Here is a 24,759-nt window from a genome sequence, read left to right as displayed (position 1 = left end):
AGGGAAATAAAGCCCAGATTCAGCAAGTTTCTCTCCTTCAGAAAATGTAGAAAAGGCGTAGGATTTGCCATTGTAAGTAAATTGTAAGCAAAATGGATATTTCCATTGATAACGAATGTCCCTTTGAATTAAAGATGAAAGCAACGGCTTGAACTTCCTCCGTTTCAGGATAGTAGCTTGAGAAATATCTGCAAAGACTTGAATCTTGTGCCCATGGATTTCCAAATCTGGATGTTCCCTGACGTATCGCATCACCGCCTCCTTAATTTAAAAAAAATGGGGTTTAATGATTATGTCTTGAGGAGGCCCATCCAGTTTTACAGGGACCAGAGCTCTATGGATACGATCTATTTCCGTTGTCACGATCAGGGGTCAGGATCAAAGGCCAGAGCTCTATGGATACGATCTATTTCCGTTGTCACGATCAGGGGTCAGGATCAAAGACCAGCAGTGTAAGGCTTACCTGAAACCAGCAGGATAGGTACACAGGCAGGTCCCCCTGGGAATGACGCAGGCTCACCTGAGGTGCGGGGTCTAAGTACTAACTGGTATCACCAGAGCTCCTAATGGTGGAGATGGATTTTGCTGGTGTTAGTACCAGGTCGCAGTTCTCAGGATCATCTCACCAGGAAGTGAGCAAGCCAGGAACCAGTAGCAGATATGGAAGTTAGGGATCTACCAGAAGCATGTGATCTGGGACTTCAGTATAGTAAAACTTGAGGTCAACATCAAGAAATGTAGCTACTCACCCAATTGTCAAGTTCCAATTGACGGCAACCATTTTCCCATTGCTCCAAATGTAGAGGCCAAATCAAATACATATCAAGACTGAGTATTCTTGGGGACATTTTCCCGAAGTCCAAAAACCCAACCAGATCCCAAATAAAATCACACAAAAATGTAAATTTTCTAAGTCCCAAAAAAGGAATTCCCAGGGGCAAATCATTTTACAGTGCCCTCCCCCCCAAAAACAAATGAACCTAAATAATGCTTTTGGCCTCTCATGTAAAAAAATTAGACTGCTTTGTTTTGGCACATCACATGACTAGCAGGAAGATCTATTCCTTTGCCAGACTTATCCACAGAGTATCTCAAGATTTAAGTCATCTAAAGCCCAAAAGGCATCATAAAGACTAATCTATTGTTCATTGACAAATACACTATATTGCCAACACTGCTGGGATGACTTCCTTTCCACACACATGAACTTGAATGGCATCCCAGTCTTAGTCCGTAGGGTTCAATATTGAGTTGGCCCCGCCCTTTGTAGCTCAAACAGCTTCCAATCATCTGGAAAGGCTGTTTAATCTTTTCAGATACTCTGAGACTGCCACATGAGTCCATTATTTTCTTTTTCACATTGAGTTTGCAGGAGACCTGCGGTTTAAAAGTGATTAAAGGAGTTTTGGATGCATTGCTCTTGGTCTCTTCAGATCAACAGTTATATCAACAATTCCTTTGGGTGCATTTACATGCATTTTTCTGGCTTTGGAAATATTTTGGGGAACATTTATATTTGCTTCGACCCATTTTTTGCCCTGGGTGACCCTTCTATAACCTATTGAATCCTTTTCGGAATGTTGCCTTAATGACAAATGTTATATCTTTTGCTTTAATGTTTGAAGCCCATGGTCAAAATGGCTGCAGTAGCTTATGGGCATAATGGAGCCATCCTAACATCTGCCTCCTTGTTTGGCAGGAAAGGTGGCCCCTCATTCTTGTGGCCCCTGCTCCTGAGCCTTACCATGCCTCTTTCTACTCCCTACCAGTCTCCTGGGCTGTGGCTGCCAGTGTCCTATTTGTCTGGATAAACTTGGGTGAAGAACATACCAATGAGCAATCCCTCAAACCTTGGTCACAAATGTCACATCATACATACAGCCTAACTAGTATCTGTTACTAATCATCATCTTGAACTCTATTTGCAGATCATCTTTTGCCCCTGGAGGCCCCAGCTGTTGGAGTGGGAGAAGAATCTGCATCTGATGTTGGGGTACGGGAACTGCTGTAATGGGGTGGGGGTGTACAAATGCATCTTGCATGTGTATTTGGGAAATGTCATGCATTTTTTTGTTTTGTGGTGCAGGGAAGTTCAGGCACTCCAAACTTGTGTGAAATGCCGTCACCTCCACCTGAGTTGCCTGAACCTCCGGTAAGAGATGCTAAAGATGTTCTCCCTAATGAGTCACCCATTTAGAGTATAACTCCGTTCCTGGCTGGGCAGGATTTGGCAACGTGATGTGTAACTTACTTTTCTTGGATCATTGCTTAGTCAGGAGCTGGAGGGAGTGATGTGCATGTGACAAATCAGCAGGAAGGTATCAGTCTGGGGAAAGATGCCAAACCATTCATTTCGGTCAAATGTTCATCCAGTGTAATGTGTCAGGGAAAGGCATTCATGTTTTATTTCTTTGGGGGGGCATCTGAAACTCAGGATGAGGCCAACCAATGGAGACAAGTCAGGGGGAGGGGAAGCCTTCTACATACATTACATGTGCATATGTGTAAACAGTTTAGAAACTGACCTTCAGGGACGCTGGCCTCTGCATCCAGAGGGGGCTGGAGCTCCCCCATAGCACCCCGGGCATTCTGAGGTACAAATACGTGAAGAGTAAAAAAAAGACACAGTAAAGATGCGAGCCCTGACATTCAAGAAACACATGGATGTTAAACAGTCACATAGTACAGGCCCCGGTAGTAAGTCCTAGCCCTAACCAACATAGAAAAGTCCTCTTTCAGTTTGGGTTACTAAACTAGATGACCAGAACCAGAAGGGCTTAAGGCCAATTTCATATGGCCACTTGTTGGCACCCACACTGCAGCAAGCTGCTCATATCCTACAATGCTGACATAGTCTCTGGCTGTCCATTGATGATCATCATGTGAAGTGAAAAAATGCTGCGCTACATGAAACAATGACACAATCCTTATATAACCAAAAACAGTGAAAAACAAATATATATATATTAGAATAAAAAATAGTAGAAAAACTATTAATATTGAAATAAAAAAAATAAAATAATTTATATAAACAAAAATCACACAAAAAATAAAAAGTATTTTTAAGCATGAATCAAACAAGTCATTCAAAAAATCAAGTTCAATCAATAAAGTGTTCATTCAGTGAACCCTCCTTTGGATAACAAAAAATATGTGGATCTGTCATCAATTCCCGTGCAGAGACATCCTCCGCCATGTATCTGCTCACCATCCTCCACCATGTATCTGCTCACCATCCTCCGCCGTGTATCTGCTCACCATCCTCCACCATGTATCTGCTCACCATCCTCCACCATATATCTGCTCACCATCCTCCGCCGTGTATCTGCTCACCATCCTCCACCATGTATCTGCTCACCATCCTCCACCATATATCTGCTCACGTCACGCAGTGTGACCGCACATTATACAATGTTACCGTCTAACTGCACTTTTGGTCCCATATGGACTCAGAAGATCAGCTTGCTGAATGAAGACTCCAAAGTAATCTCCCTCCTGATAAGCGTCTTTGTATCAGCCGTATTCCTCATTAATAAGAACTCCACATGGTGCTTTATCCTTTTATTCATCAATTACACATAAGAAATGCTCTCACGTTCCGGAGGTCTACATTGCACCAGGTATGATGAACATCCAGTGATGTACTGATTAGACACAAGGTGGCAGTATCATCTCAGCAGCAGAGTCCTGCACATGCTCAGAACAGACACCATCCATCATATGATGTAAGGCAAAGCACGGGGCACCTTAATGAATGCTGTTGCCTGCTGTAATGTCATTCCAAGGGCAGTTTGTAGAGTACTACAACCTCTGTCCCAATGAATGGCAACGTCGTGACGTCATCCGCACACTCCTCCCCGATGGATGGTGTCTGTTCTGAGCATGTGCAGGACTCTGCTGCTGAGATGATACTGCCACCTTGTGTCTGATCAGTACATCACTGGATCTTCATCATACATGGTGCAATGTACACCTCCGGAACGTGAGAGCATTTCTTATGTGTAATTGATGAATGACTTTTGTTTGATTCATACTTAAAAATATTCTTTATTTTTTGTGTGTTTTTTGTTTTATATATATATATATATATATTTTTTTTTTTTTATTTCAATATTAATATTTTTTCTATTATTTTATCTTCTAATATATATATTTTTTTTTTTTCACTTTGTTTTTTGGTTATATAAGGATTATGCCATTGTTTCATGTAGCGCAGCATTTTTTCACTTCACATTATGAATGTATAATTTGCCGCACTGAGACATGGGTTGTGTGCACTAGCGGCTACAGTATTTAATTGTAATTTTTGTTGTTTTCATTTCACCATAGTTAGCGCTAGAGTTATTCAATTTATTTTAGATACCACTGCTCATGAGATTGGTCTCTTTCAGTTGAGTTTTGGGGGTGGTAAAAATGGACAGCTGAGCCAGTGTTTCTGCTCTCAAACTGTAAAATAACAGCCAGATGGGGCTATTAACAGGCCGTGTCTGCAGCATTATTACCTCGGGGTGCAGAGTCTGACAAGAAGCACCTCTTATCAAGCTCCCACACTGGGCTCAATGGGGCCACACCACCACTACATACAATGCACACAATTACAATGTGGTAGTGTCTCATTGTAGGGTGAAATCAGGTGGGGGTGGTAATAACATGTCCTCATTCCCTGTCAGATGTCCTCTGAAAAGCCCTGTGACTGGAAGGAGATAGCCTGAGATGGGTACAGGGGGGATTTCTGGGGGTTCTGGCTTGGAGTGAAGGACAGGTGAACATCTCCTGGGGTTTGCAGAGTGGAGGCGCTAACACAGGAAGGACTCGGCTGGGTAGCAGAGTGGAGGCGCTAACACAGGAAGGACTTGGCTGGGTAGCAGAGTGGAGGCGCTAACACAGGAAGGACTTGGCTGGGTAGCAGAGTGGAGGCGCTAACACAGGAAGGACTCGGCCGGGTAGCAGAGTGGACGCGCTAACACGGGAAGGACTTGGCCGGGTAGCAGAGTGGAGGCGCTAACACAGGAAGGACGTGGCTGGGTAGCAGAGTGGAGGCGCTAACACAGGAAGGACTTGGCTGGGTAGCAGAGTGGAGGCGCTAACACAGGAAGGACTTGGCTGGGTAGCAGAGTGGAGGCGCTAACACAGGAAGGACTTGGCTGGGTAGCAGAGTGGAGGCGCTGACACAGGAAGGACTCGGCTGGGTAGCAGAGTGGAGGCGCTGACACAGGAAGGACTTGGCTGGGTAGCAGAGTGGAGGCGCTGACACAGGAAGGAGTCGGCTGGGTAGCAGAGTGGAGGCGCTAACACAGGAAGGACTTGGCTGGGTAGCAGAGTGGAGGCGCTAACACAGGAAGGACTTGGCTGGGTAGCAGAGTGGAGGCGCTAACACAGGAAGGACTTGGCTGGGTAGCAGAGTGGAGGCGCTAACACAGGAAGGACGTGGCTGGGTAGCAGAGTGGAGGCGCTAACACAGGAAGGACTCGGCCGGGTAGCAGAGTGGAGGCGCTAACACAGGAAGGACTCGGCTGGGTAGCAGAGTGGAGGCGCTAACACAGGAAGGACTTGGCTGGGTAGCAGAGTGGAGGCGCTAACACAGGAAGGACGTGGCTGGGTAGCAGAGTGGAGGCGCTAACACAGGAAGGACTCGGCTGGGTAGCAGAGTGGAGGCGCTAACACAGGAAGGACTTGGCTGGGTAGCAGAGTGGAGGCTCTAACACAGGAAGGACGTGGCTGGGTAGCAGAGTGGAGGCGCTAACACAGGAAGGACTTGGCTGGGTAGCAGAGTGGAGGCGCTAACACAGGAAGGACGTGGCTGGGTAGCAGAGTGGAGGCGCTAACACAGGAAGGACTCGGCTGGGTAGCAGAGTGGAGGTGCTAACACAGGAAGGACGTGGCTGGGTAGCAGAGTGGAGGCGCTAACACAGGAAGGACGTGGCTGGGTAGCAGAGTGGAGGCGCTAACACAGGAAGGACTCGGCTGGGTAGCAGAGTGGAGGCGCTAACACAGGAAGGACTTGGCTGGGTAGCAGAGTGGAGGCTCTAACACAGGAAGGACGTGGCTGGGTAGCAGAGTGGAGGCGCTAACACAGGAAGGACTCGGCTGGGTAGCAGAGTGGAGGTGCTAACACAGGAAGGACGTGGCTGGGTAGCAGAGTGGAGGCGCTAACACAGGAAGGACGTGGCTGGGTAGCAGAGTGGAGGCGCTAACACAGGAAGGACTCGGCTGGGTAGCAGAGTGGAGGCGCTAACACAGGAAGGACGTGGCTGGGTAGCAGAGTGGAGGCGCTAACACAGGAAGGACTCGGCTGGGTAGCAGAGTGGAGGCGCTAACACAGGAAGGACTCGGCTGGGTAGCAGAGTGGAGGCGCTAACACAGGAAGGACTCGGCTGGGTAGCAGAGTGGAGGCGCTAACACAGGAAGGACTTGGCTGGGTAGCAGAGTGGAGGCGCTAACACAGGAAGGACCCGGCTGGGTAGCAGAGTGGAGGCGCTAACACAGGAAGGACGTGGCTGGGTAGCAGAGTGGAGGCGCTAACACAGGAAGGACTTGGCTTGGTAGCAGAGTGGAGGCGCTAACACAGGAAGGACTCGGCTGGGTAGCAGAGTGGAGGCGCTAACACAGGAAGGACTCGGCTGGGTAGCAGAGTGGAGGCGCTAACACAGGAAGGACTCGGCTGGGTAGCAGAGTGGAGGCGCTAACACAGGAAGGACGTAGCTGGGTAACAGAGTGGAGGCGCTAACACAGGAAGGACTTGGCTGGGTAGCAGAGTGGAGGCGCTAACACAGGAAGGACTTGGCCGGGTAGCAGAGTGGAGGCTCTAACACAGGAAGGACTTGGCCGGGTAGCAGAGTGGAGGCGCTAACACAGGAAGGACTCGGCTGGGTAGCAGAGTGGAGGCGCTAACACAGGAAGGACTCGGCTGGGTAGCAGAGTGGAGGCGCTAACACAGGAAGGACTCGGCTGGGTAGCAGAGTGGAGGCGCTAACACAGGAAGGACGTGGCTGGGTAGCAGAGTGGAGGCGCTAACACAGGAAGGACTTGGCTGGGTAAACATATACAGTAAATTGTTCCTCTGCTGATTCACAATTGTGTAAATATGGTGATAAGGTGGGTAAGCAAAGGGTCTTTCCAACCAACTCATGTAGCCTCCCTAAAGGATACTTCTGCTGCCCTTGTCTCCTCCCCAGAAGAAACCAATAAAATACTGGAAGATATTTGTGCCGCTCTATATCTAGATCCAAGACCTTGAGGTGACCACAAAATTCTTAGACTCACTTCATTTACTCACTATTGGCCCCTCCCACCTGCAATCTGTAAATGTCCCTATTTCATTAAAGGAAGAGTCTGAGGTGAGTAAAGGCTTACCTAGTGGGAAATCACCTGGTCCTGATGGCTACACACCAGCATTGTATAAGATGATGGACTCTCTTCATCCCTCAGCTACTGACAGTATATACGAGGTTTGGGAGGGGGGCCATACCTTCCAATGGGTCACCAAGACTATATAAAATTGATTTCTAATGAGGGCAAGGACCCACTTGAACCGGAGGCATACCGACTCATATACCTCCTAAATGTGGACACTAAAATACTCTCTGAAATAGTAGCATCCCTCTTGGCTGCAGTATTACCCTCCCTTATCCATACTGCCCAGGCTGGCTTTATTAATGGTAGACCAGTGGCTTCCAACATTCAGCAAGTTATTGCAGTGCTGGAACAAGGCAAGGTACACCCGTCTGAGGATCGAGCTATTATTACATTGGATGCTGGAAAAGTCTTGGATAATGTCAGCTATCGTTGGCTTGCTCTGGTTCTTCTGATGGCTTTTCAGCAGTATGGATTCTGCACCTTCACCCAGGGTGGTAGCTGCAGGTCTCATATCAGGTGAAATATTGCTGCACGAAGGGTACTCACCAGGGTTGCCCCCTTTCACCTCTTCTTTTCAACCTTGCCCTGGAACCTTTCTCCCGTTACCTTTCCTCCAGAGCCCCAATACATGGGATTCAGACAGGTCAAGAAGAACTCTGTGTAGTCCTATTTGCCGATGATATTCTTATATTTTATGGCGGATCCTGTGGCAGATATTCACATTCTCCATCAGGTCTTCACAAGCTGCCTACAGTGCTCTGGCCTTCCAATCAATTCTGCTAAGAGTGAAATACTTTCCTTATCTCAAACCAACACCCTTCCCTGGGCCCAGCAGTCTCTCTTCACGTAGCAAATGTTCAGATCACATATTCAGGCATTACGATAGGGAAGGAGCCATCCTCGGTCTATCATTACTACCCTCCACTGATATCTAAAATAGGAAATGAGATGGAAACATGGATGTACCTTCTCCTATCGATTTTTGGGGGATGCCACCTGTTCAAAATGGTGAGCTTTGCTCGCCTATTGTACCCTCTTCAAACAATTTGGTTCCTGATTAAACAGGGGGAGCAAAAAAAAAAAGAGGGTGGAGCAAACTTTCCCAATATTCGATTGTATACCCTTGCCTGTTTATTGTGTATAGGGACAGATTGGATACTTCAGGCTTCCTCATACACCAATTATGATTTGGAGTTGGCAGTGGTGCAACCATATGACTTAGCTGCTCTCCTGCATTGCAAAATACAATTGTTCCCCACAAGTATTCAACACAACCTTCTGATACGGGATCTGATTCTTACATGGAGGGACATACAGAGCAAACTGGGCCTGTCACCCCATGTCTCCCAATATTTGCCCATAAGAGGCATTACAATGTTTCCACAAGCTGTTCTATATGCGGCTTTCAACATTTGGAGTTCTAAGGGGCTCTCCTGCGTTGCCTCCCTGTATGACACATATTTGAACTATCGGGAACTTTGAAATCTTTCCCAACCCTTGCATCAACTTATGACCTGCCAAGCCATCCCTCTCTCTACTACCTACACCTCTCAGGTTGTATAAACTGGTGCTGCCCAGCCAAGCAACAATGTTTTCAAACTTCCATATCGGATCGCTTCTACAGGAATGGAAATACTCCATATCTGACATCTATCGACCTTTACACTCTCTCTTTACTAAACCTCTACATCCCACATCTGTGAAATCTTGGAGCAAGGTCATACCGGGAGAGAACCTGGTGGGCAACATACTGGAAGGATAGAACAAAGTGCAAAGGCTTGTGGTGAATGAATCCTGGAGAGTCTCAATGTAAGCTCTTCCATGGGGCCTTCATCCCATTTCTATCCACCAAGAACTCTCCACAAATCCACTATATAGTGAGCACCGCCCTCTCTCTTCCACCGATTTCGGGAATGGCCCCGCATCTCAACCTTTTGGGAACAAGTGTTAGCCTACATCTCAGGAGTTTGTGGCTGCTCACTCCCCATGGACCCAGTTCTTCTACAACTCTCCATTCAGCTCAGAAAACCCACATCCACAAATCCCGCAGGAGCTTGCAGAGGATATTAATATGTTTACTGGTGGCCCACAGGGCTATTCCTAAGAAATGGACTATCACCTTGTCCCCACCATCACAGACACTAAAAAGATCTACGTCTTCTGATTTACAGAGAGAAGGTAGACATGGAGCTCAACAACCAAGCCTCAGTCAAACATTTCCATAATAGATGGGACACTTTTATTGCAGCAACACTTACATCCTTGGAGCAATCCTCTATGTTGTCTTCTTTTACTTCTATGGATGGGTTTGTCAAGGTGGTTACATTGTAGAGATCAGACAGCCGTGTATGGAACACGCATTGAGGACACGCATACATAACAGGTGTTACTTGCTCCCCATCTGGCCGTGTATATCTTGGTTTTCTGGTTCATGACGTTGTCATTCTTTTGCTCTCCTGATGTGTCTGTGCGCACTCATGGCCGAACCTTACTTCCTTGGCTTTATCATGACATCTAGGAACATTATGACATTCTGCTCCTCTCACTTATTGGAGTTGGGAACAAAGTCTCAGGAGAAAGTCCATCCATGTTTTCTGATCAGGTATCACACCCGGTCACACCTCCAGGTCAGTTCCTACCAGAAGATTCCTTCCTCTTTCTTTATTGGAGAGATTCTAATTATTTCATTGGTTACTGTGATTTATCTTTTATTCAGAAGTCATGGCAAGAAGTATGAGGTGCTCGTCTCCTCTTTCACCCCAGACATATTGCTTCTTTGTATATCTCTTTAGAAAACTCAAAATAGAATTTTTGAAAAAAAATGTACTCAGCCAATGAAAGGTCAGGACTCCATTTTTATTCTTCTCCTATCAACCCAGTCCCACACTTCATCCATGTCTTTGGGGACCTCGGATCTCCTTATCAACTGTTTCTTCCATGATGAAGATCAGCCATGGAGTATATCTGAGGTGTATATCAGGGTGTGCTTCTTCCCCACATGAGAGCTGGGATGTCCAGCAACATTCATCTAGAAGACATTTCCCGCACTCAAGGCACTAATACACCTCCAGGGTTGTGTGGGACCCCTGATGTACAGGAAGACAGGACTTCAGTGAGGAACATTTCCCTCACTCAGGACAAGAAAGTGACTTCAGCCCTGTTTGACATCTCTGATGTTTATATAGATGGGGCTTCTGTGAAAAACATTACCTTCACTCAGGACAGGAAAGTAGCTTCTCCCCCGTGTGAGTTCTCTGATGTCTGTAAAGATCGGACTTCTGCAAAAAACATTTCCCGCACTCAGAACAAGAATATGGCTTTTCTCCTGTATGAAATCTCTGATGTGTGTTAAGGCCGGATCTCCCTGAAAAACATTTCCCGCACTCAGGACAGGAATATGGCTTCTGTCCAGTGTGCAATCTCTGATGTGTGTAAAGATGGGACATCTGAGAAAAACATTTCCCGCACTCAGAACAGGAATAAGGCTTCTCCCCCGTGTGAGATCTCTGATGTATGTAAAGATGGGGCTTCTGTGAAAAACATTTCCCACACTGAGGACAGGAATGTGGCTTGTCCCCAGTGTGCAATTTCTTATGTCTGTAAAGATTAGACTTATCTGAAAAACATTTCCCACACTCAGTACAGGAGAAGCTCTTCCCTGTTGGAAGGACAGCCCGGTCTCGCACAGTCTGAGGTTCCTCAGGATACGAGGAATCCGATGGTCCATCTACACTGGGTGGTGCCGGATGGACATTGGAGGGAGCCGGGTTTTCTCCTGGACTATACTGTGTGATGTCCTCATCTTCTACTTTCCAGTCTGGAGACAAAGTGAGACAATCCTCGGAGGTTTTCCTCATCTCCCGGCCATGGACTAAAATACAAAGACAAAGAGGATTACTAGAAAGGAGCTGATTGGTTCCCCCAAACCAGGACTCCGCCCACATCAGACAGCTTGGTCTCTGAGGAGCTTACAATTCCACCCTCAAGGGAACTAGGAAATAGCTCCTCTGATCTCCTACCAGGTCATTTCTTTATTCATGGACCTTAGTCAGAGAGTGAGGAAACAACCAGAACTGTCTTTTATAGGAGGGACAGTGATGAGGGGATTATAGGACGAGGGGCCCCACCCCCTCTATCACTCATCACCATCTTCCCAACACAAGAAGTACTGCACTTCCTTATTTAGTCCATGATTTAGTCATGAAGAACAGCGGGGCTGAGCCCCACCAGAGGTCAGAGAGTGAGGATGGGGGGAGAACAACCAAGATGAAGACTGGACTGATTCTGAAGACCACCATCATTGGGGTATTGACTCCTCCCTCATTATCACTTTCTGTTTAAGGGTCCAAAGGGTCCACATGAAGACACGTTTCTCAAACACTAATACACAAATGTAAAGGCTTAATAACACCTAGGTTCAGGGGGGATAGGTAGGAACAGACAGGAGGCAAAACCCGATGCTGGATCAATGTGAAGGGAAGCATGACAAGTATGGGTGGAGGAATGGATTTAGTGTTCATGACCCACCTGTGCTGATCTCTGTAGGAGTGTCCTCCTCTATAAATGTCCCCGTTATTCCATCCTCCTCCATAGACTGCTGATCATCCCTCACATACGCCTCTTCTTCTTCTTTAACCTCAACTTTGATGTCTATCAGATCTTCACTCTAAACCAAGAAAATGAGAGAAAATATCATCTGTAAATATAAGGTCACATAAAAGAACTCCACACATTGTCTCCATGAATCCATGTTCTAGATGCTCCATCCCACCAACCTTGTAATAGTGAGGGATGGTGTGACCTACCTGTGTGGAATCCCGGGAATACAGAGGACGGGGACATCTCTCTGGTGGGTTCCTGGTATTAGATGGCTCCATCGTATCCTTGTGTCCTTCTGAAAACTCCTCCATCACTCCATACTCCTCATCCTCCTCTTTATACTCTTCTTTAACATCAATATTATCATCCCCGAGGATTCCACTCTGAAAGATATAATAAAACATTCATTGTAACAAACATGCTGTGTATAAATCACAACTACCAATAATTGTCATCATCTACCTGATGATGGTGAGGGATGGTGTGACCTTCCTGTGTGGAATCCCGGGAATACAGAGGACGGGGACATCTCTCTGGTGGGTTCCTGGTATTAGGTGGCTCCATCATATCCTTGTGTCCTTCAGAAAACTCCTCCATCACTCCATACTCCTCATCCTCCTCTTTAAATTCTTCCTTAACAACAATATTATAATCCCTGAGGATTCCACTCTGAATATAGAATAAAATGCCATCAATGGTAACAATGCAGATAATGTACAGATCCTAATGATACTATCAGTGATTGTTCCTCATCTACCTGATGATGGTGAGGGATGGTGTGACCTTCCTGTGTGGAATCCCGGGAATACAGAGGACGGGGACATCTCTCTGGTGGGTTCCCATGACTGGATCCATCTGTAGGAAACACACACACTGACTGAATCCATTGTTTCTATGTGTTTATCAGATGATGGGGGATCTAGGTGGATCCTCCGTACTGCTCTCTCCTTTACAATAAAGTCTCCTCTTACCCGGTGATGTGAGGGGCGGCTGATTGTCCATCATGACGTCCTTGTAGAGATCCTTGTGTCCTTCTAAATACTCCCACTCCTCCATGGAGAAATAGACAGTGACACCCTGACACCTTATAGGAACCTGACACACACAATGATACAGTCACCATCCAGACACATCCCTTGTCTGTTACTGGAGAATGTCCCAGAATTCCCGGCACCGCTCACCTCTCCTGTCAGCAGCTCAGTGATCTCTCTGGTGACTTCTAGAATCTTCTTCTTTCTCTCTTCTATCAGGGAGGGAGGTGGAGGCAATGTGATGTCATATGATCTCCAGACTTCACAGGAGGAAAACTCTACATCTGAACACAAATAGTCACATCAAATGATATTCCCAGAATCCTCCTCACCTCTCCATTCAGGTCTCCATTTTATTAAAGCCCCACTTCAGGCTGAGGTATAATTCCCCCCCACAGGACCCCCACACTACGCAGGGTATAGGCTTGTTGCAGCATTCTGATGTCATTACATACAACGCAGGACCAACAGTCCCACTTTACATGTGAGGATACCAAGGGACCCCCACATCCTAAGAGCATCAGAAAAATGTCAGATGGAGGGACATTGGGGGGAGGAGCTGTGAGGTCAGTGTGATGTCATAGGATTCTCTGACTCTGGATAGAAGGACATTGGGAGGAGGAGCTGTGAGGTCAGTGTGATGTCATAGGACATATAGACTCTGGATGGAGGGACATTTGGATGGGGAGATTTGAGGGGCCCTCTAGATGTGCCTCCCATGTAAATCAAATCATTGTTCCTGGGCGTGTCCTACCTCTCCTAAACTGAAGAGTGAACTTTGACCTTTACCATCCAGAAATCTGTCCGGAATCTGTGGAAGTAAGCGGTCATGTGATCAGGTGACGTGCGGAGGAACGGAGTGTAAATAGCAGAGAATCGTCTCCAGAGCCCCTAATGGTGGGGATGGATTTGGCGGCGTGCTGGTGCCAAGTTTCCCCCCCCAGGGTCACTGCAGGTGTGGAAAAAAGCTATGTAAGAGGATATGGAGGAGAGATGAGGAGGAGATCCAGGAATCAGGAGAAAGGTCAGGGCAAGCAACAGACGAGCGCATCCAAGAGACCAAGCCGGGGTCACTACACAGAAAATCAATCCAAGGAAACAACAGGCAGGACGAGGAATAGCAAGAAGGAGCTGAGAGACAAATGAGAATATTGCTCAGCCAATGGGAGATGATCTCAGCATGACTTCCATCATGAAGGAGATGAGGGGGAGGGGAGGAAGTCACTGAAGGTGACCATAGATCCATGGAAATTCAGCTGGTTCAGCAGGGATCGCTCACATTTCCATCCATGTGTGGCCACTGCCGGATAAAAGCCACTCCCCCAGCGGCTGCAGCCAATAGCTTCAGTGCTGATCTGTGTATTCTGAGAGCGGAGGAGTCCCCCCATTGTCAGAATACAAGAGTGCAGTGGGGAGGATTCCCCCATCCACCTCCAATGTGTGGATGGGGGAATCACTTCAGTTTTTATGGTCATCCCGCTGGCTGAACGATAAAACTGAACCATGTAGGCCAGCTTTGGGGGCAAATATATTATCATCAACTCCTCCCCCTGAAGGGGTTCATCTACGTATTACCTCCTCTGACACCAGATTCAGATTCTCCTCTCCGCTTCCTCCCGATTCATCTCTCACCCAGAGCATCCTGTCTGTACCTGACATCACTTCCTGTCTGTACCTGACATCATTTCCTGTCTGTCTTCCATAGAGACTTCCTGTCTGGGTAGAAGTGAGATCCCCACCTTGTGGAGCTCAGAGGAACTGCAGCCCCGAGAAGCGTCTGGTAGTGTGACCCCGGCCTTGTGCTGGGTGTGTATGGACTGTAGATCCTTATAGAGGGGTCACCTCCACTCCCACCAAGGGGGACAGAAATATATGACTGCTCGGGGGACACATTTTGGCCCCTTTGATTTTGCAGTAAATGTGATTGCATTAGTCCCGTTGATTTTCGTATTTCCATGTAATAAAAGGTGTCACATAATGTCGGGTTCCCCTTTCTCTCCTCCTTGAGTGTGTATTTAGAGGCGGAGCTCCTGCTGGAATGGCAGTCGGAGGCGGAGTCTAGGAGGGAGACTGACAGAACCCGCAGCAGACTTGCAGGAGTGAGCGAGGAGGATCCGGTTCCTTTACCATCGGAGATGAGGAGAGTGTGAAGGATGTTTGTGACTCTGGGAGCTGAAAAGCTGGGAGTCCTATTGGTGTGGTGAGGGGGAAGCACTACTAGGGGGCGCCCTCACCATCCCGTGTACAAGAGGTGGAAGAAGGCGGGGCTACACTACAGCTGACACAGTTTGGAGGGCGGAGCACTTTCACACCTTATCAACTTTTCACTGATTGGTGGATTTTTGGAGTAAAATAAGTGGATTGAAGTAGATGCAAAGTGGAAGCGGTGGACTTGCAGAGAACACTATACTGAGCACACAATATTGTCTGTCTCCATGGATTTGCACAGGATTTGAGATGATTTCCTATAGCAGCAAATCTGATGAGATGAATGAATGTAGCGCCCCTCCTGGTCAGGTCTAGGATGTGTAGTCAGGTGATGCATAGCTGTGTTTCTCTGCTCACCAGAGAGGCTGTCAGGTAAATTCAGTCGGGTATTCTGAGTTACAGAGAGCTGTGATTGATTAGTCAGGTCTGCTCATGCTGCTCTGGTTCTGTTGGAGTTTGTCTGAGTTCTTCCTGCCTTCAGGAAGCTATGAGAGTCTTCCAGAACATGGGGATTGGCTAGACAAATGACCAGCATGAATATGGATACAGTCCTGGCCAATTGCAGGGGAGGGTGGCCCCATTGCATGCTGGGAGTGGTATTTATATTCTGAGAGCACATGGGTTCAGTGTCTTTCCTCGGAGAGGATTGCACCAGCCAGGCTGGAGGCAGGATGCCTCGCCTGGCACTTGCTGTTATGTGGCCTCGGGTGGGTGACCTGAGGGCCTGAAGTTAGAGAGAGTGACCCTGATTCTACAGTAAGCTGACTGAGGGGAGCTGTCTGCCAAAGCTCTGTCTGGTGTCACTGGAGAGAGTGGCTTGGAAGATTGGAAGGAGGCAACCATTCTGTCCTTGGACCTGTGAGTGCAAACTCTGAGAGATCTGGGGGGCTCTGTGTGCTTGTTACCCCTCTGGTGCTTGATAGTCAGCCTGGGTCTGAGAAAGGGAGCCCTGCCTAGTGTTCTGCAGAGCTTGTCCAAGTATTGCTACTGCTAATGGGACTTCGCTCTCCTACAACTACTTGCTGCTATTTGTTACTGAGAAGTCTGCTATCTACTGTCAGCCGAGACTTCACAAGTGTTCTACTAAGAGATCAGCTAGATGTCCTCAGTGTGAAGAGTTCTGATTCTGGAGGATCCGACTACATTCCCCATCCCTATCCCCAGTTCTACAATAAACTCCAAACACAAAACATCCCCTAGACTGGTCATTGGAGACAACGAGCAGAAGTGTGTGTGTTTGCCTTGCTGTGGGGCAAAGCAAAGGGGAACCAGGGGCAACATTCAGCTCCTTCTGAGGTAGTGCTACATGAAGTTGGTGTAAAGTGGAAGCAGTAGATCTGCAGGGAGCAGCATCTTGAGCACAGAGCACTTTGTTGTATATGGATTTGCACATGGTTCAGTATTCTTAATTTACTGGCAAACACCTCAAGATCAATGAAGTAGGTGTAAAGTGGAAGCAGTAGATCCGCAGAGAATAATATTTTGAGTAGGGATGGGCTGACGGTTCAAGTCAAACATAAGTTTGAATCGAACAATAGCCGTTTGCGTGTTCACCATTATGCAGGAAGTTTGCCCGTTTGCCCAAACAATGTAAAACATGCTTTGTGACTGGCCAAAGCATTGCACCTGGCCACAGATCAGGTGCAATGCTTTGGCCAATAACAGCTGAGTTCTCAGGAAGAGCCATGATTGGCCAAAGTGCTGGGCGTATTATTGAACCACAACATGCAGAAGAGGTGGTGGAGTGGATAAGTCAGTCATCCTCATCCTCTGTCATCCAGGATCATACTATTTTGTCTTCCACCACAGCTGCCAAAGTGTCCTGTTCCTCCGGCTCCTTGTCCACCACAGCTGCTCCTTCCGTAGCCCCACCATCATGCATGGAGGAGTCACCAGAATGATTGGATCATAGTGTCAGTCCCATGCTGCTGGAGGATGTGCAGCAATCTGAATGCTGTGATGTTGGTTCCCAGGATGAGGAAAGGAGTGACGTGAGCCTAGAGAGAGGGGGCGCCAGTGAGGGAAAAGAAATTGTCAGTCCTGTTCCCCCAGCCCAGTGTTTCTCAACTCCAGTCCTCATGGACCCCCAACAGGTCATGTTTTCAGGATTTCCATTATTTTGCACAGGTGATTTGATCAGTTTCACTGCCTTAGTAATTACCACAGCTGTTTCATCTGAGGGAAATCCTGAAAACATGACCTGTTGGGGGTCCATGAGGACTGGAGTTGAGAAACACTGCCCCAGCCGCAGCACACTGCCAAGTTGGCTCCATTGATGAGGAGGAAGGGGATGATGAGGTCACTGACCATACTTGGGTGCCTGAGAGAACAGAGGAGGACAGTGAGGAGGAGGCAGAACTCCAACAAGGCAGGATGTCCTCCAGGGACAGGCATAAGGGCAGCCAACCAATGGCATCACACGACAGAGCTCCACAGGTGGGGGCGCTGCTGACTCCATGCAGACTTCCACAAGTTCTCTGGTGTGGAAGTCTTCAACACATGTGCAGCATTGCTGTTTGCAGTCTTTGACTGAAGCAGACCAAGCGTGGCCAAAACACCAGCCACTTGGGCACCAAATGCTTGACAAGACGTATGATGAGCTGCCATGCAGCCCGCTGGTAACAGCACCTGAAAGACCCAGAAAAAGTGCAGACTTCTCCTTGCTCCTCATCTGGGATCTCTACTGTAAAACGTCAGGTCTTCTCAACAGCCTCCACTGAGAGGAGTGATGGTACAGCAGTGGGTGGCCCATCTGACAGCAGGACACCACCTGTTCATTTCAGCAGGAACATTTCACTACCCCATTTGCTGAACCGTGAAAGAATAGACTGTCCCACCCATCCACATTCTATCCTGGCCAAATTGCTGCGTTACAACTGCTGCCTTTCCATCTGGTGGACTCTTCCCCCTTCCGGGAATTTGCAGAATGTTCTGTATCACAGTGACAGGTTCCAAAAAGACAATTTGTTCCATGCAAGGCCATTCCAGCTCTGTACCATCATGTGGAAGGTCATGTTTTGTCCTTGTTGGACAAGGCGGTCAGCAGCAAGGTCCACATTACTGACACGTGGTCCAGCAGGCACAGTCAGGGATGGTACATATCCGTCACGGCACACTGGGTGACTCTGCTAGCAGCTGGGAAGGATGCAGGACAGGGTTCAGTTCTGGAGCTTGTTCCACCACCATGCCTCCAAAAACCTGGTGGTGATTCTGCCACATCTGTCTGCTCCACCCCCTCCCCTTCCTCTTCCTCTATGGCCTCTTCTGCTGAATTGTCCTCTGAACCAGCAGTGCTTCATAAGCGTTCATGGGGCTATGTGATCAGTCAGGATAAAAGATGCCACGTGGTGCTTCAGCTGGTCTGTCTAAGGGACAGGAGCCACACCAGGACACAGATTCTGTCAGCTATGAAGGGGCTCTCCACCCTCCAACAGGGACACTTGACACATGTTCCATGCTTGGCACACGTCCTGAATTTGGTGGTGCAGTGCTTCTTGAACAGGTACCCAGGCTTTCAAGATCTTCTGAGGCAGGCCAGAAAAGTCTGGCCATTTGTGGTGGTCATACACGGCCTGTGTTCAGTTGGCTGAAATTCAACCTGCCCACCAACCGACTCATTTGTGACATGTCCACTCGGTGGAACTCCACTTTGGTGATGCTGCAGTGGCTGCACACACAGCAGAGGACCATCAATGAGTACCTGTGTGAAAATGGCGCAAGGACAGGCTCAGGGGAGCTTGGCTTCTTCTCACCTCGCCAGTGGCTGCTGACAATGGATGCATGCACTGTCCTGTCACCATCTGAGGAGGCCACAAGGATGGTGAGCTGTCACACTGCATGCATCAGTGACACTATCCCTGTAGTCATCCTGCTGGAGCACACGCTGCATGGAATCATGGACAGGGCACTGGAGGCAGAACAGCGGGAGGAAGAGGAGGATTTCCTGTCCTCTCAAGGCCCCCTTTATGCAGAAACCATTCCTGTGGGGCTGCAGTTCACACAGAAGGAGGAGGAAGTGGAGGAGGAGGAGGATTGCAGCAGCATGGAAGTAGAGGATCACATAGAGCAGTCTTCAAGGGACACTTTTCAGTCCCCAGAACCCAGCCAGGAGTAGTACATGTCTGGGAGGAGGTAGTTCCTGACAATGTCATCCTCAGTGACCCAGAGGTCTCAGAATCTCCTGCCTCCTCAAACTTACACTGCATGGGCTCCCTGATTCTGCAAAGTCTGTGTAAGGACCTGAGGATTTGTGTTATCAAGAAGAGGGATCAATACTGGTTGGCAACCCTTCTTGATCCACGTTACAAGGGTCAAGGTGCAGAGCTCATCCAGTCTTCCCAGAGGGAGCAGAGGATGAAACATACTGAGGATGCCTTGAAATTGTGCAACACCTTTCCAGACACTGGGAGGTCACCATTTCCTGGACAACGTGTTTCTGAGGCTTCATTCTGTCAAAGGAAGAGCGGTGAAGAAGGCGGTCAGCTGACCGATGCCTTTAGACAGTTCTTTAGTCCTCAGCGCCCAGGGCTGTTAGGTTTAAGCACCCATCGGCAGGGTCTGCATCATATGGTGCAGGATTATCTAGGGGTAAGAGCGGACTTGGAGACCTTTCCAACTGAGCATCCACTGGGTTACTGGGTCTTGAGGATGGATCACTGACCAGAACTTGCTCAATATGCCATCAAGGTACTGGCCTGTCCTGCATCCAGCGTACTTTCCGAACGGACATTCAGTGCTGCTGGAGGTTTTATGCATTTACCTGAATGACATCGATTCATTCAGGGTTTTTTTGTGATTTGGCTACAGGTAATCACATGACACAGCTGGGCTGTGATTGGTGCAGCTTGTGCATGTGATCGCTGTGACCATTCACAGCTAGACACACTTGTATACAATGGATGGCATGAAAGGAAGCCATCCATTGTATACAACTGTCATGTGACCTGCAGTGATTGGTCACAGCAGGTCACATGGCACTGGCAATAGGGCCAGTACACAGATCTGTCATCGGCCGTGTCTGAGGTACATGGCCGGTGACAGATCGCACCACAGCCCTGCGGGGTGCACGCTCCAGAAAGGACGCCATATGGCACCACCTGGAGGGGCGAGCTGTTCGTCCAACCGCCATCTGGCTATAGACTGGGCAGCAACTGGTTAAACTGGAGGGGGTGATCTCAGTGGAAAGAGTGTCTTCAGTGGGGAGGGGTGACAACACTAGGGGAGAGGTGTGTCCTCAGAAGGAGAAGAGTGTCCCCAGCACAGGAAAGGAGGGGGAGGAGTGTCTGCAGAGGAGGAAAAGAGAGGAAGGAGTATCTTCAGTGGAGAGGGTGTCTGTAGTGGGGGAGGGTGTCCTCTGTGTGTGTGTGTGGGGGGGGGTGTCTTTAGTGGGGGAGGGTGTCCTCTGTGTGTGTGGGGGGTTGTCTTTAGTGGGGGAGGGGTGTCCTCTGTGGGGGGAAGAGGGTGTTCTTAGTGGAGGAGGGGAAGGGTTTTTTGGGTAAATGACACCAGATCAAAGTCCTCCTGAGAAGTTCCTAAAGACAGCTGTCTTGTCTATGTAAAAAGATAACTTTAGCTGAATATTAGAAGCACAGCTTATTCCAAGGAGGCTATGAGGTAAACTGACCCCAGCTTTGTTTGTGGACAGGGAGGAGTCCAGTGGTCTGTTTGTGGACAGGGAGGAGTCCAGTGGTCTGTTTGTGGACAGGGAGGAGTCCAGTGGTCTGTTTGTGGACAGGGAGGAGTCCAGTGGTCTGTTTGTGGACAGGGAGGAGTCCAGTGGTCTGTTTGTGGACAGGGAGGAGTCCAGTGGTCTGTTTGTGGACAGGGAGGAGTCCAGTGGTCTGTTTACACAAGTCCTAAACAAAAGCTCCATTGTTCTCGGAGTTTCATTTCTCCAGAAGGAAGAAGCTGCTCTGGCTGTACAGATCACAGAGGTGGAGTCTACACTGCAGTCTGCATTGTCAGCCGAGCAGCTGAAGGAGTCCAACATCTAACCGTCTACTAATCAGGCGTACTCCTGGAGCACCACCTACACAAGACTCACCTCGTCCATCTAGACTGCTCACTAGAGCTTCTTCTACAGCCTCTGACCCATCACTTCCCTCCTCTGCTGGAGGCACTTTATTAGGATCTATAGAGGGACAACTCCGGCCTCGTATTGTACATCAGAATCAAGGAAACAGCAGAGATCCGGCCACAGGGGAGCTAGGAAACACCAACGCTGCAACAAGGGATCTCCCACTCATCCAACCATCCCAACAGACGATTCATCATCAACAGAAATAGATGGAATTGTCACCTTCTCCTCAGCTGGACTGACATCGGGGAAGATGGACCTTCTGGGGGAAAGGTTTGGGCTTCAGCCCTAAAGGTATCAGGAAGACGTTGTTGGCACAGGACTTGTATAGATGTCTCAGGAATATTAGATTGAAGGGACATTATTCCTGGAGAGGCGACATTGAGGGATCATCTGTAGTCACACCACTACTGAGACATAGAGAGGGAAATGGGCGCTAATAGGATGCAGGAGATCTGCTGAGACATAGAAATGGAAATGGGAGCTAATAGGCTGCAGGAGATCTGCTGAGACATAGAGAGGGAAATGGGAGCTAATAGGATGCAGGAGATCTGCTGAGACATAGAAATGGAAATGGGAGCTAATAGGCTGCAGGAGATCTGCTGAGACATAGAGAGGGAAATGGGAGCTAATAGGCTGCAGCAGATCTGCTGAGACACAGAGAGGAAAATGGGCGCTAATAGGCTGCAGGAGATCTGCTGAGACATAGAGAGGGAAATGGGAGCTAATAGGCTGCAGGAGATCCGCTGAGACATAGAAAGGGAAATGGGTGCTAATAGGCTGCAGGAGATCTGCTGAGACGTAGAGAAGGAAATGGGTGCTAATAGGCTGCAGGAGATCCGCTGAGACATAGAAAGGGAAATGGGAGCTAATAGGCTGCAGGAGATCCGCTGAGACATAGAAAGGGAAATGGGAGCTAATAGGCTGCAGGAGATCTGCTGAGACAATGAAATGTGTATGAAATGGATGGATGTGCAGACACTCCCAGAAGATGATGTCATTATGAGTGGATTGATATATATGTTTCTACTTTAGGATGTATTTTTGCATTGTCTCCCCCAGAAGGATCAGGTTTGGTGGGATCGCTCTCATTAGACAACCCAACCAATCAGTGACTGCTGCCCCTCTCTGCCAATCCCTTCACTGACTTCCACTAACCCAACATATAAAATACAAAATACTAACCACAACTTACAAAGCCATCCACAACACGGCCCCTAGCTACATCACCAATGTGATAAAATATGGGATCCATGGATGCCATACATCTCCATGCCCTACTACTTCCTGATTTGACCCTCCCCTCTCCCCCCTCTCCCCCCTCTCCCCCCTCTCCCCCCTCTCCCCTCTCTCCCTCCCCTCTCCTCTCCCCTCCCTCCCCTCTCCCCTCTCCCCCTTCCTCCCCTCCCCTCCCCTCTCCCCTCCCCTTTTTTTTAGTTATTTTTGATCTTTCATGGAAACCACAGGAACGGTTATTTTAATGTTTCTCGGGGCTGCAGTTCCTCTGAACTCCACAAGGTGGTGATCTCACTTCTATCCAGAAAGGAAGTTATTATAGAACACAGACAAGAAGTGATGTCAGGCACAGACAGGAAGTGATGTCAGGCACAGACAGGAAGTCATCTGGAATAAAGACAGGAAGTTGTATACCATACAAACTGGAGAGGAGACCTTGGTGGAAGTGGCAGCAGAGGAGGTAATAAGATGTTATGTTCTATTTACACCCAGTAACTCCCCGTCACGTCCGTCCTCTTCCTCCATAGTCACGTCCGTCCTCTTCCTCCATAGTCACGTCCGTCCTCTTCCTCCATAGTCACGTCCGTCCTCTGCCTTCATAGTCACGTCCGTCCTCTGCCTCCATAGTCACGTCCGTCCTCTGCCTCCATAGTCACGTCCGTCCTCTTCCTCCATAGTCATGTCCGTCCTCTGCCTCCATAGTCACGTCCGTCCTCTTCCTCCATCATCACGTCCGTCCTCTTCCTCCATCGTCACGTCCGTCCTCTTCCTCCATCGTCACGTCCGTCCTCTTCCTCCATAGTCACATCCATCCTCTTCCTCCATAGTCATGTCCGTCCTCTTCCTCCATAGTCACTGTGACGTCTTTTATCTCCAGCAGATGATGATACACACATATATAGTGTGGGAACCCAGATGAACCCCTTCAGGGGCAGAACATTCCCCCACTTCCGGGGCCGGAACATTCTCCTCATTGTGGAGATAAATTCTAGTAATATGGTCCTCTAAACAAACAGCACTGACAATAAATAGACAAGACAAGGACCATCCTGACCATACATGGCCTACAAAGGGCAATGATGACACTACACAGGCAGCCAATGGGCAATCATTACACTATGCAGCCAACACAATGATGGAGTGCCGGGGTCAGGAGTATGGAGCATAGAGCCCCTTACATTGCTGCTCAGGAGGAAGGAAACATTCCCCAGCCGGCCATGAAGAACATGTTCCATCATTGGTGTCAGGGGGAGGGAAATACTGAGGGGTCTGAGGGAAGAAGAGGAGCTGAGGGGTCTCTCAGGGGTTACTGAGGATGGGAGACTTTGGGGCCCCTGAGGGGATAGTGAAGTTAAAGGGTTTTGAGGGGGTAGAGTAGCTGAAGGAATCTGGGTCTTTGATAGGGTTGGCGGGGAGCAGGGCTCTGAGGAAAGAGAAGTTTGTCAGGCTCAGGGGGACACTGAGGCAGGGAGGGGGGATCTTGGTCTCTGGTTGTCCTCTTACCTGCACTTACTTTCCAGACCTCCTTACAGAACTCCTACCAGGAAAGGAAGACAACCTTCACCTTCTTACCATCTCACTGGTCAAATAATGTATTCCAAGATACCAAATGGAATGCAGAAGGACAATCCTTCACCCCTTGGTGGACACTTGTTCTTAGAGGAGGTCTGTTGGTGCATTATTGACTAAAAGGTAGTCAGGGGTCAGTGCTAGACATCTTCAGGAGACACTCCAATACCTCCCATGACACAGGCTCTGGCAGTGCCCGGTGCTGGAATTCAGAGCCCCAGGAACCCACCACCACTCTGTACAATGTCCTGGATATTACAATATACTTGATACTCAGATCCTCCTGCTATCCTCCTTCTACCCACACTATGCTTCCATTGGAGGGAAGAGAATAGGCTCCTTCCTGACAGCTCTCTACTCCACCAACACCATCCTCCTTCTACCCAATCCAATCTCTTCTTTTACTGCAGAGAATGACAGTGACATCACTCCTGTCAGTCAGCAGGCTGCCACAGATTGGAGCCTTGCAGCCGGATTTCTGCCAATTGTCCTGATTAGGCAGCAACTCCGGCCAAAAGTCCTCAAGTTCCCCTTCCTGGACATCATGATGAGCCGACATTGACCTCACAGCACTGCCTCAGAGCAAACAAGTCATAGGAAGGATCAGATTTATCATTCCTTGTCTGCAGATCTAATACTCATCAAAACCAGTTCAGAGACCAAACAAACCCAACAGAGAAAAGG

General features: G+C 48.5%; 1 protein-coding gene across 1 annotated transcript; it reads right to left on the bottom strand.

The window, feature by feature from the left end:
• Positions 1 to 2,459: 2,459 nt before the first annotated feature.
• On the bottom strand, positions 2,460 to 11,268 carry LOC149462505 (uncharacterized). The gene is made up of 2 exons (XM_089676804.1): positions 9,615 to 11,268; positions 2,460 to 2,589 (listed from the first exon to the last, which is right to left on the bottom strand). Exon 1 carries the CDS (start codon positions 11,211 to 11,213, stop codon positions 10,569 to 10,571), a length of 645 nt encoding a protein of 214 aa, XP_089532930.1. The 5' UTR covers positions 11,214 to 11,268; the 3' UTR covers positions 2,460 to 2,589; positions 9,615 to 10,568.
• Positions 11,269 to 24,759: the final 13,491 nt, after the last annotated feature.

Source organism: Staurois parvus, unplaced genomic scaffold (genome assembly GCF_062004578.1).
Source record: "Staurois parvus isolate SC_StPar_1 unplaced genomic scaffold, SC_StPar_1.0 ptg000174l, whole genome shotgun sequence".
Lineage (NCBI taxonomy): Eukaryota > Metazoa > Chordata > Amphibia > Anura > Ranidae > Staurois > Staurois parvus.
This window is presented reverse-complemented; position numbering and strand designations above follow the sequence as displayed.

Coding starts and splice junctions, on each gene's coding strand:
- LOC149462505 (XM_089676804.1), bottom strand. CDS start 11,213: ATGAGGAAAACCTCCGAGGATTGTCTCACTTTGTCTCCAGACTGGAAA.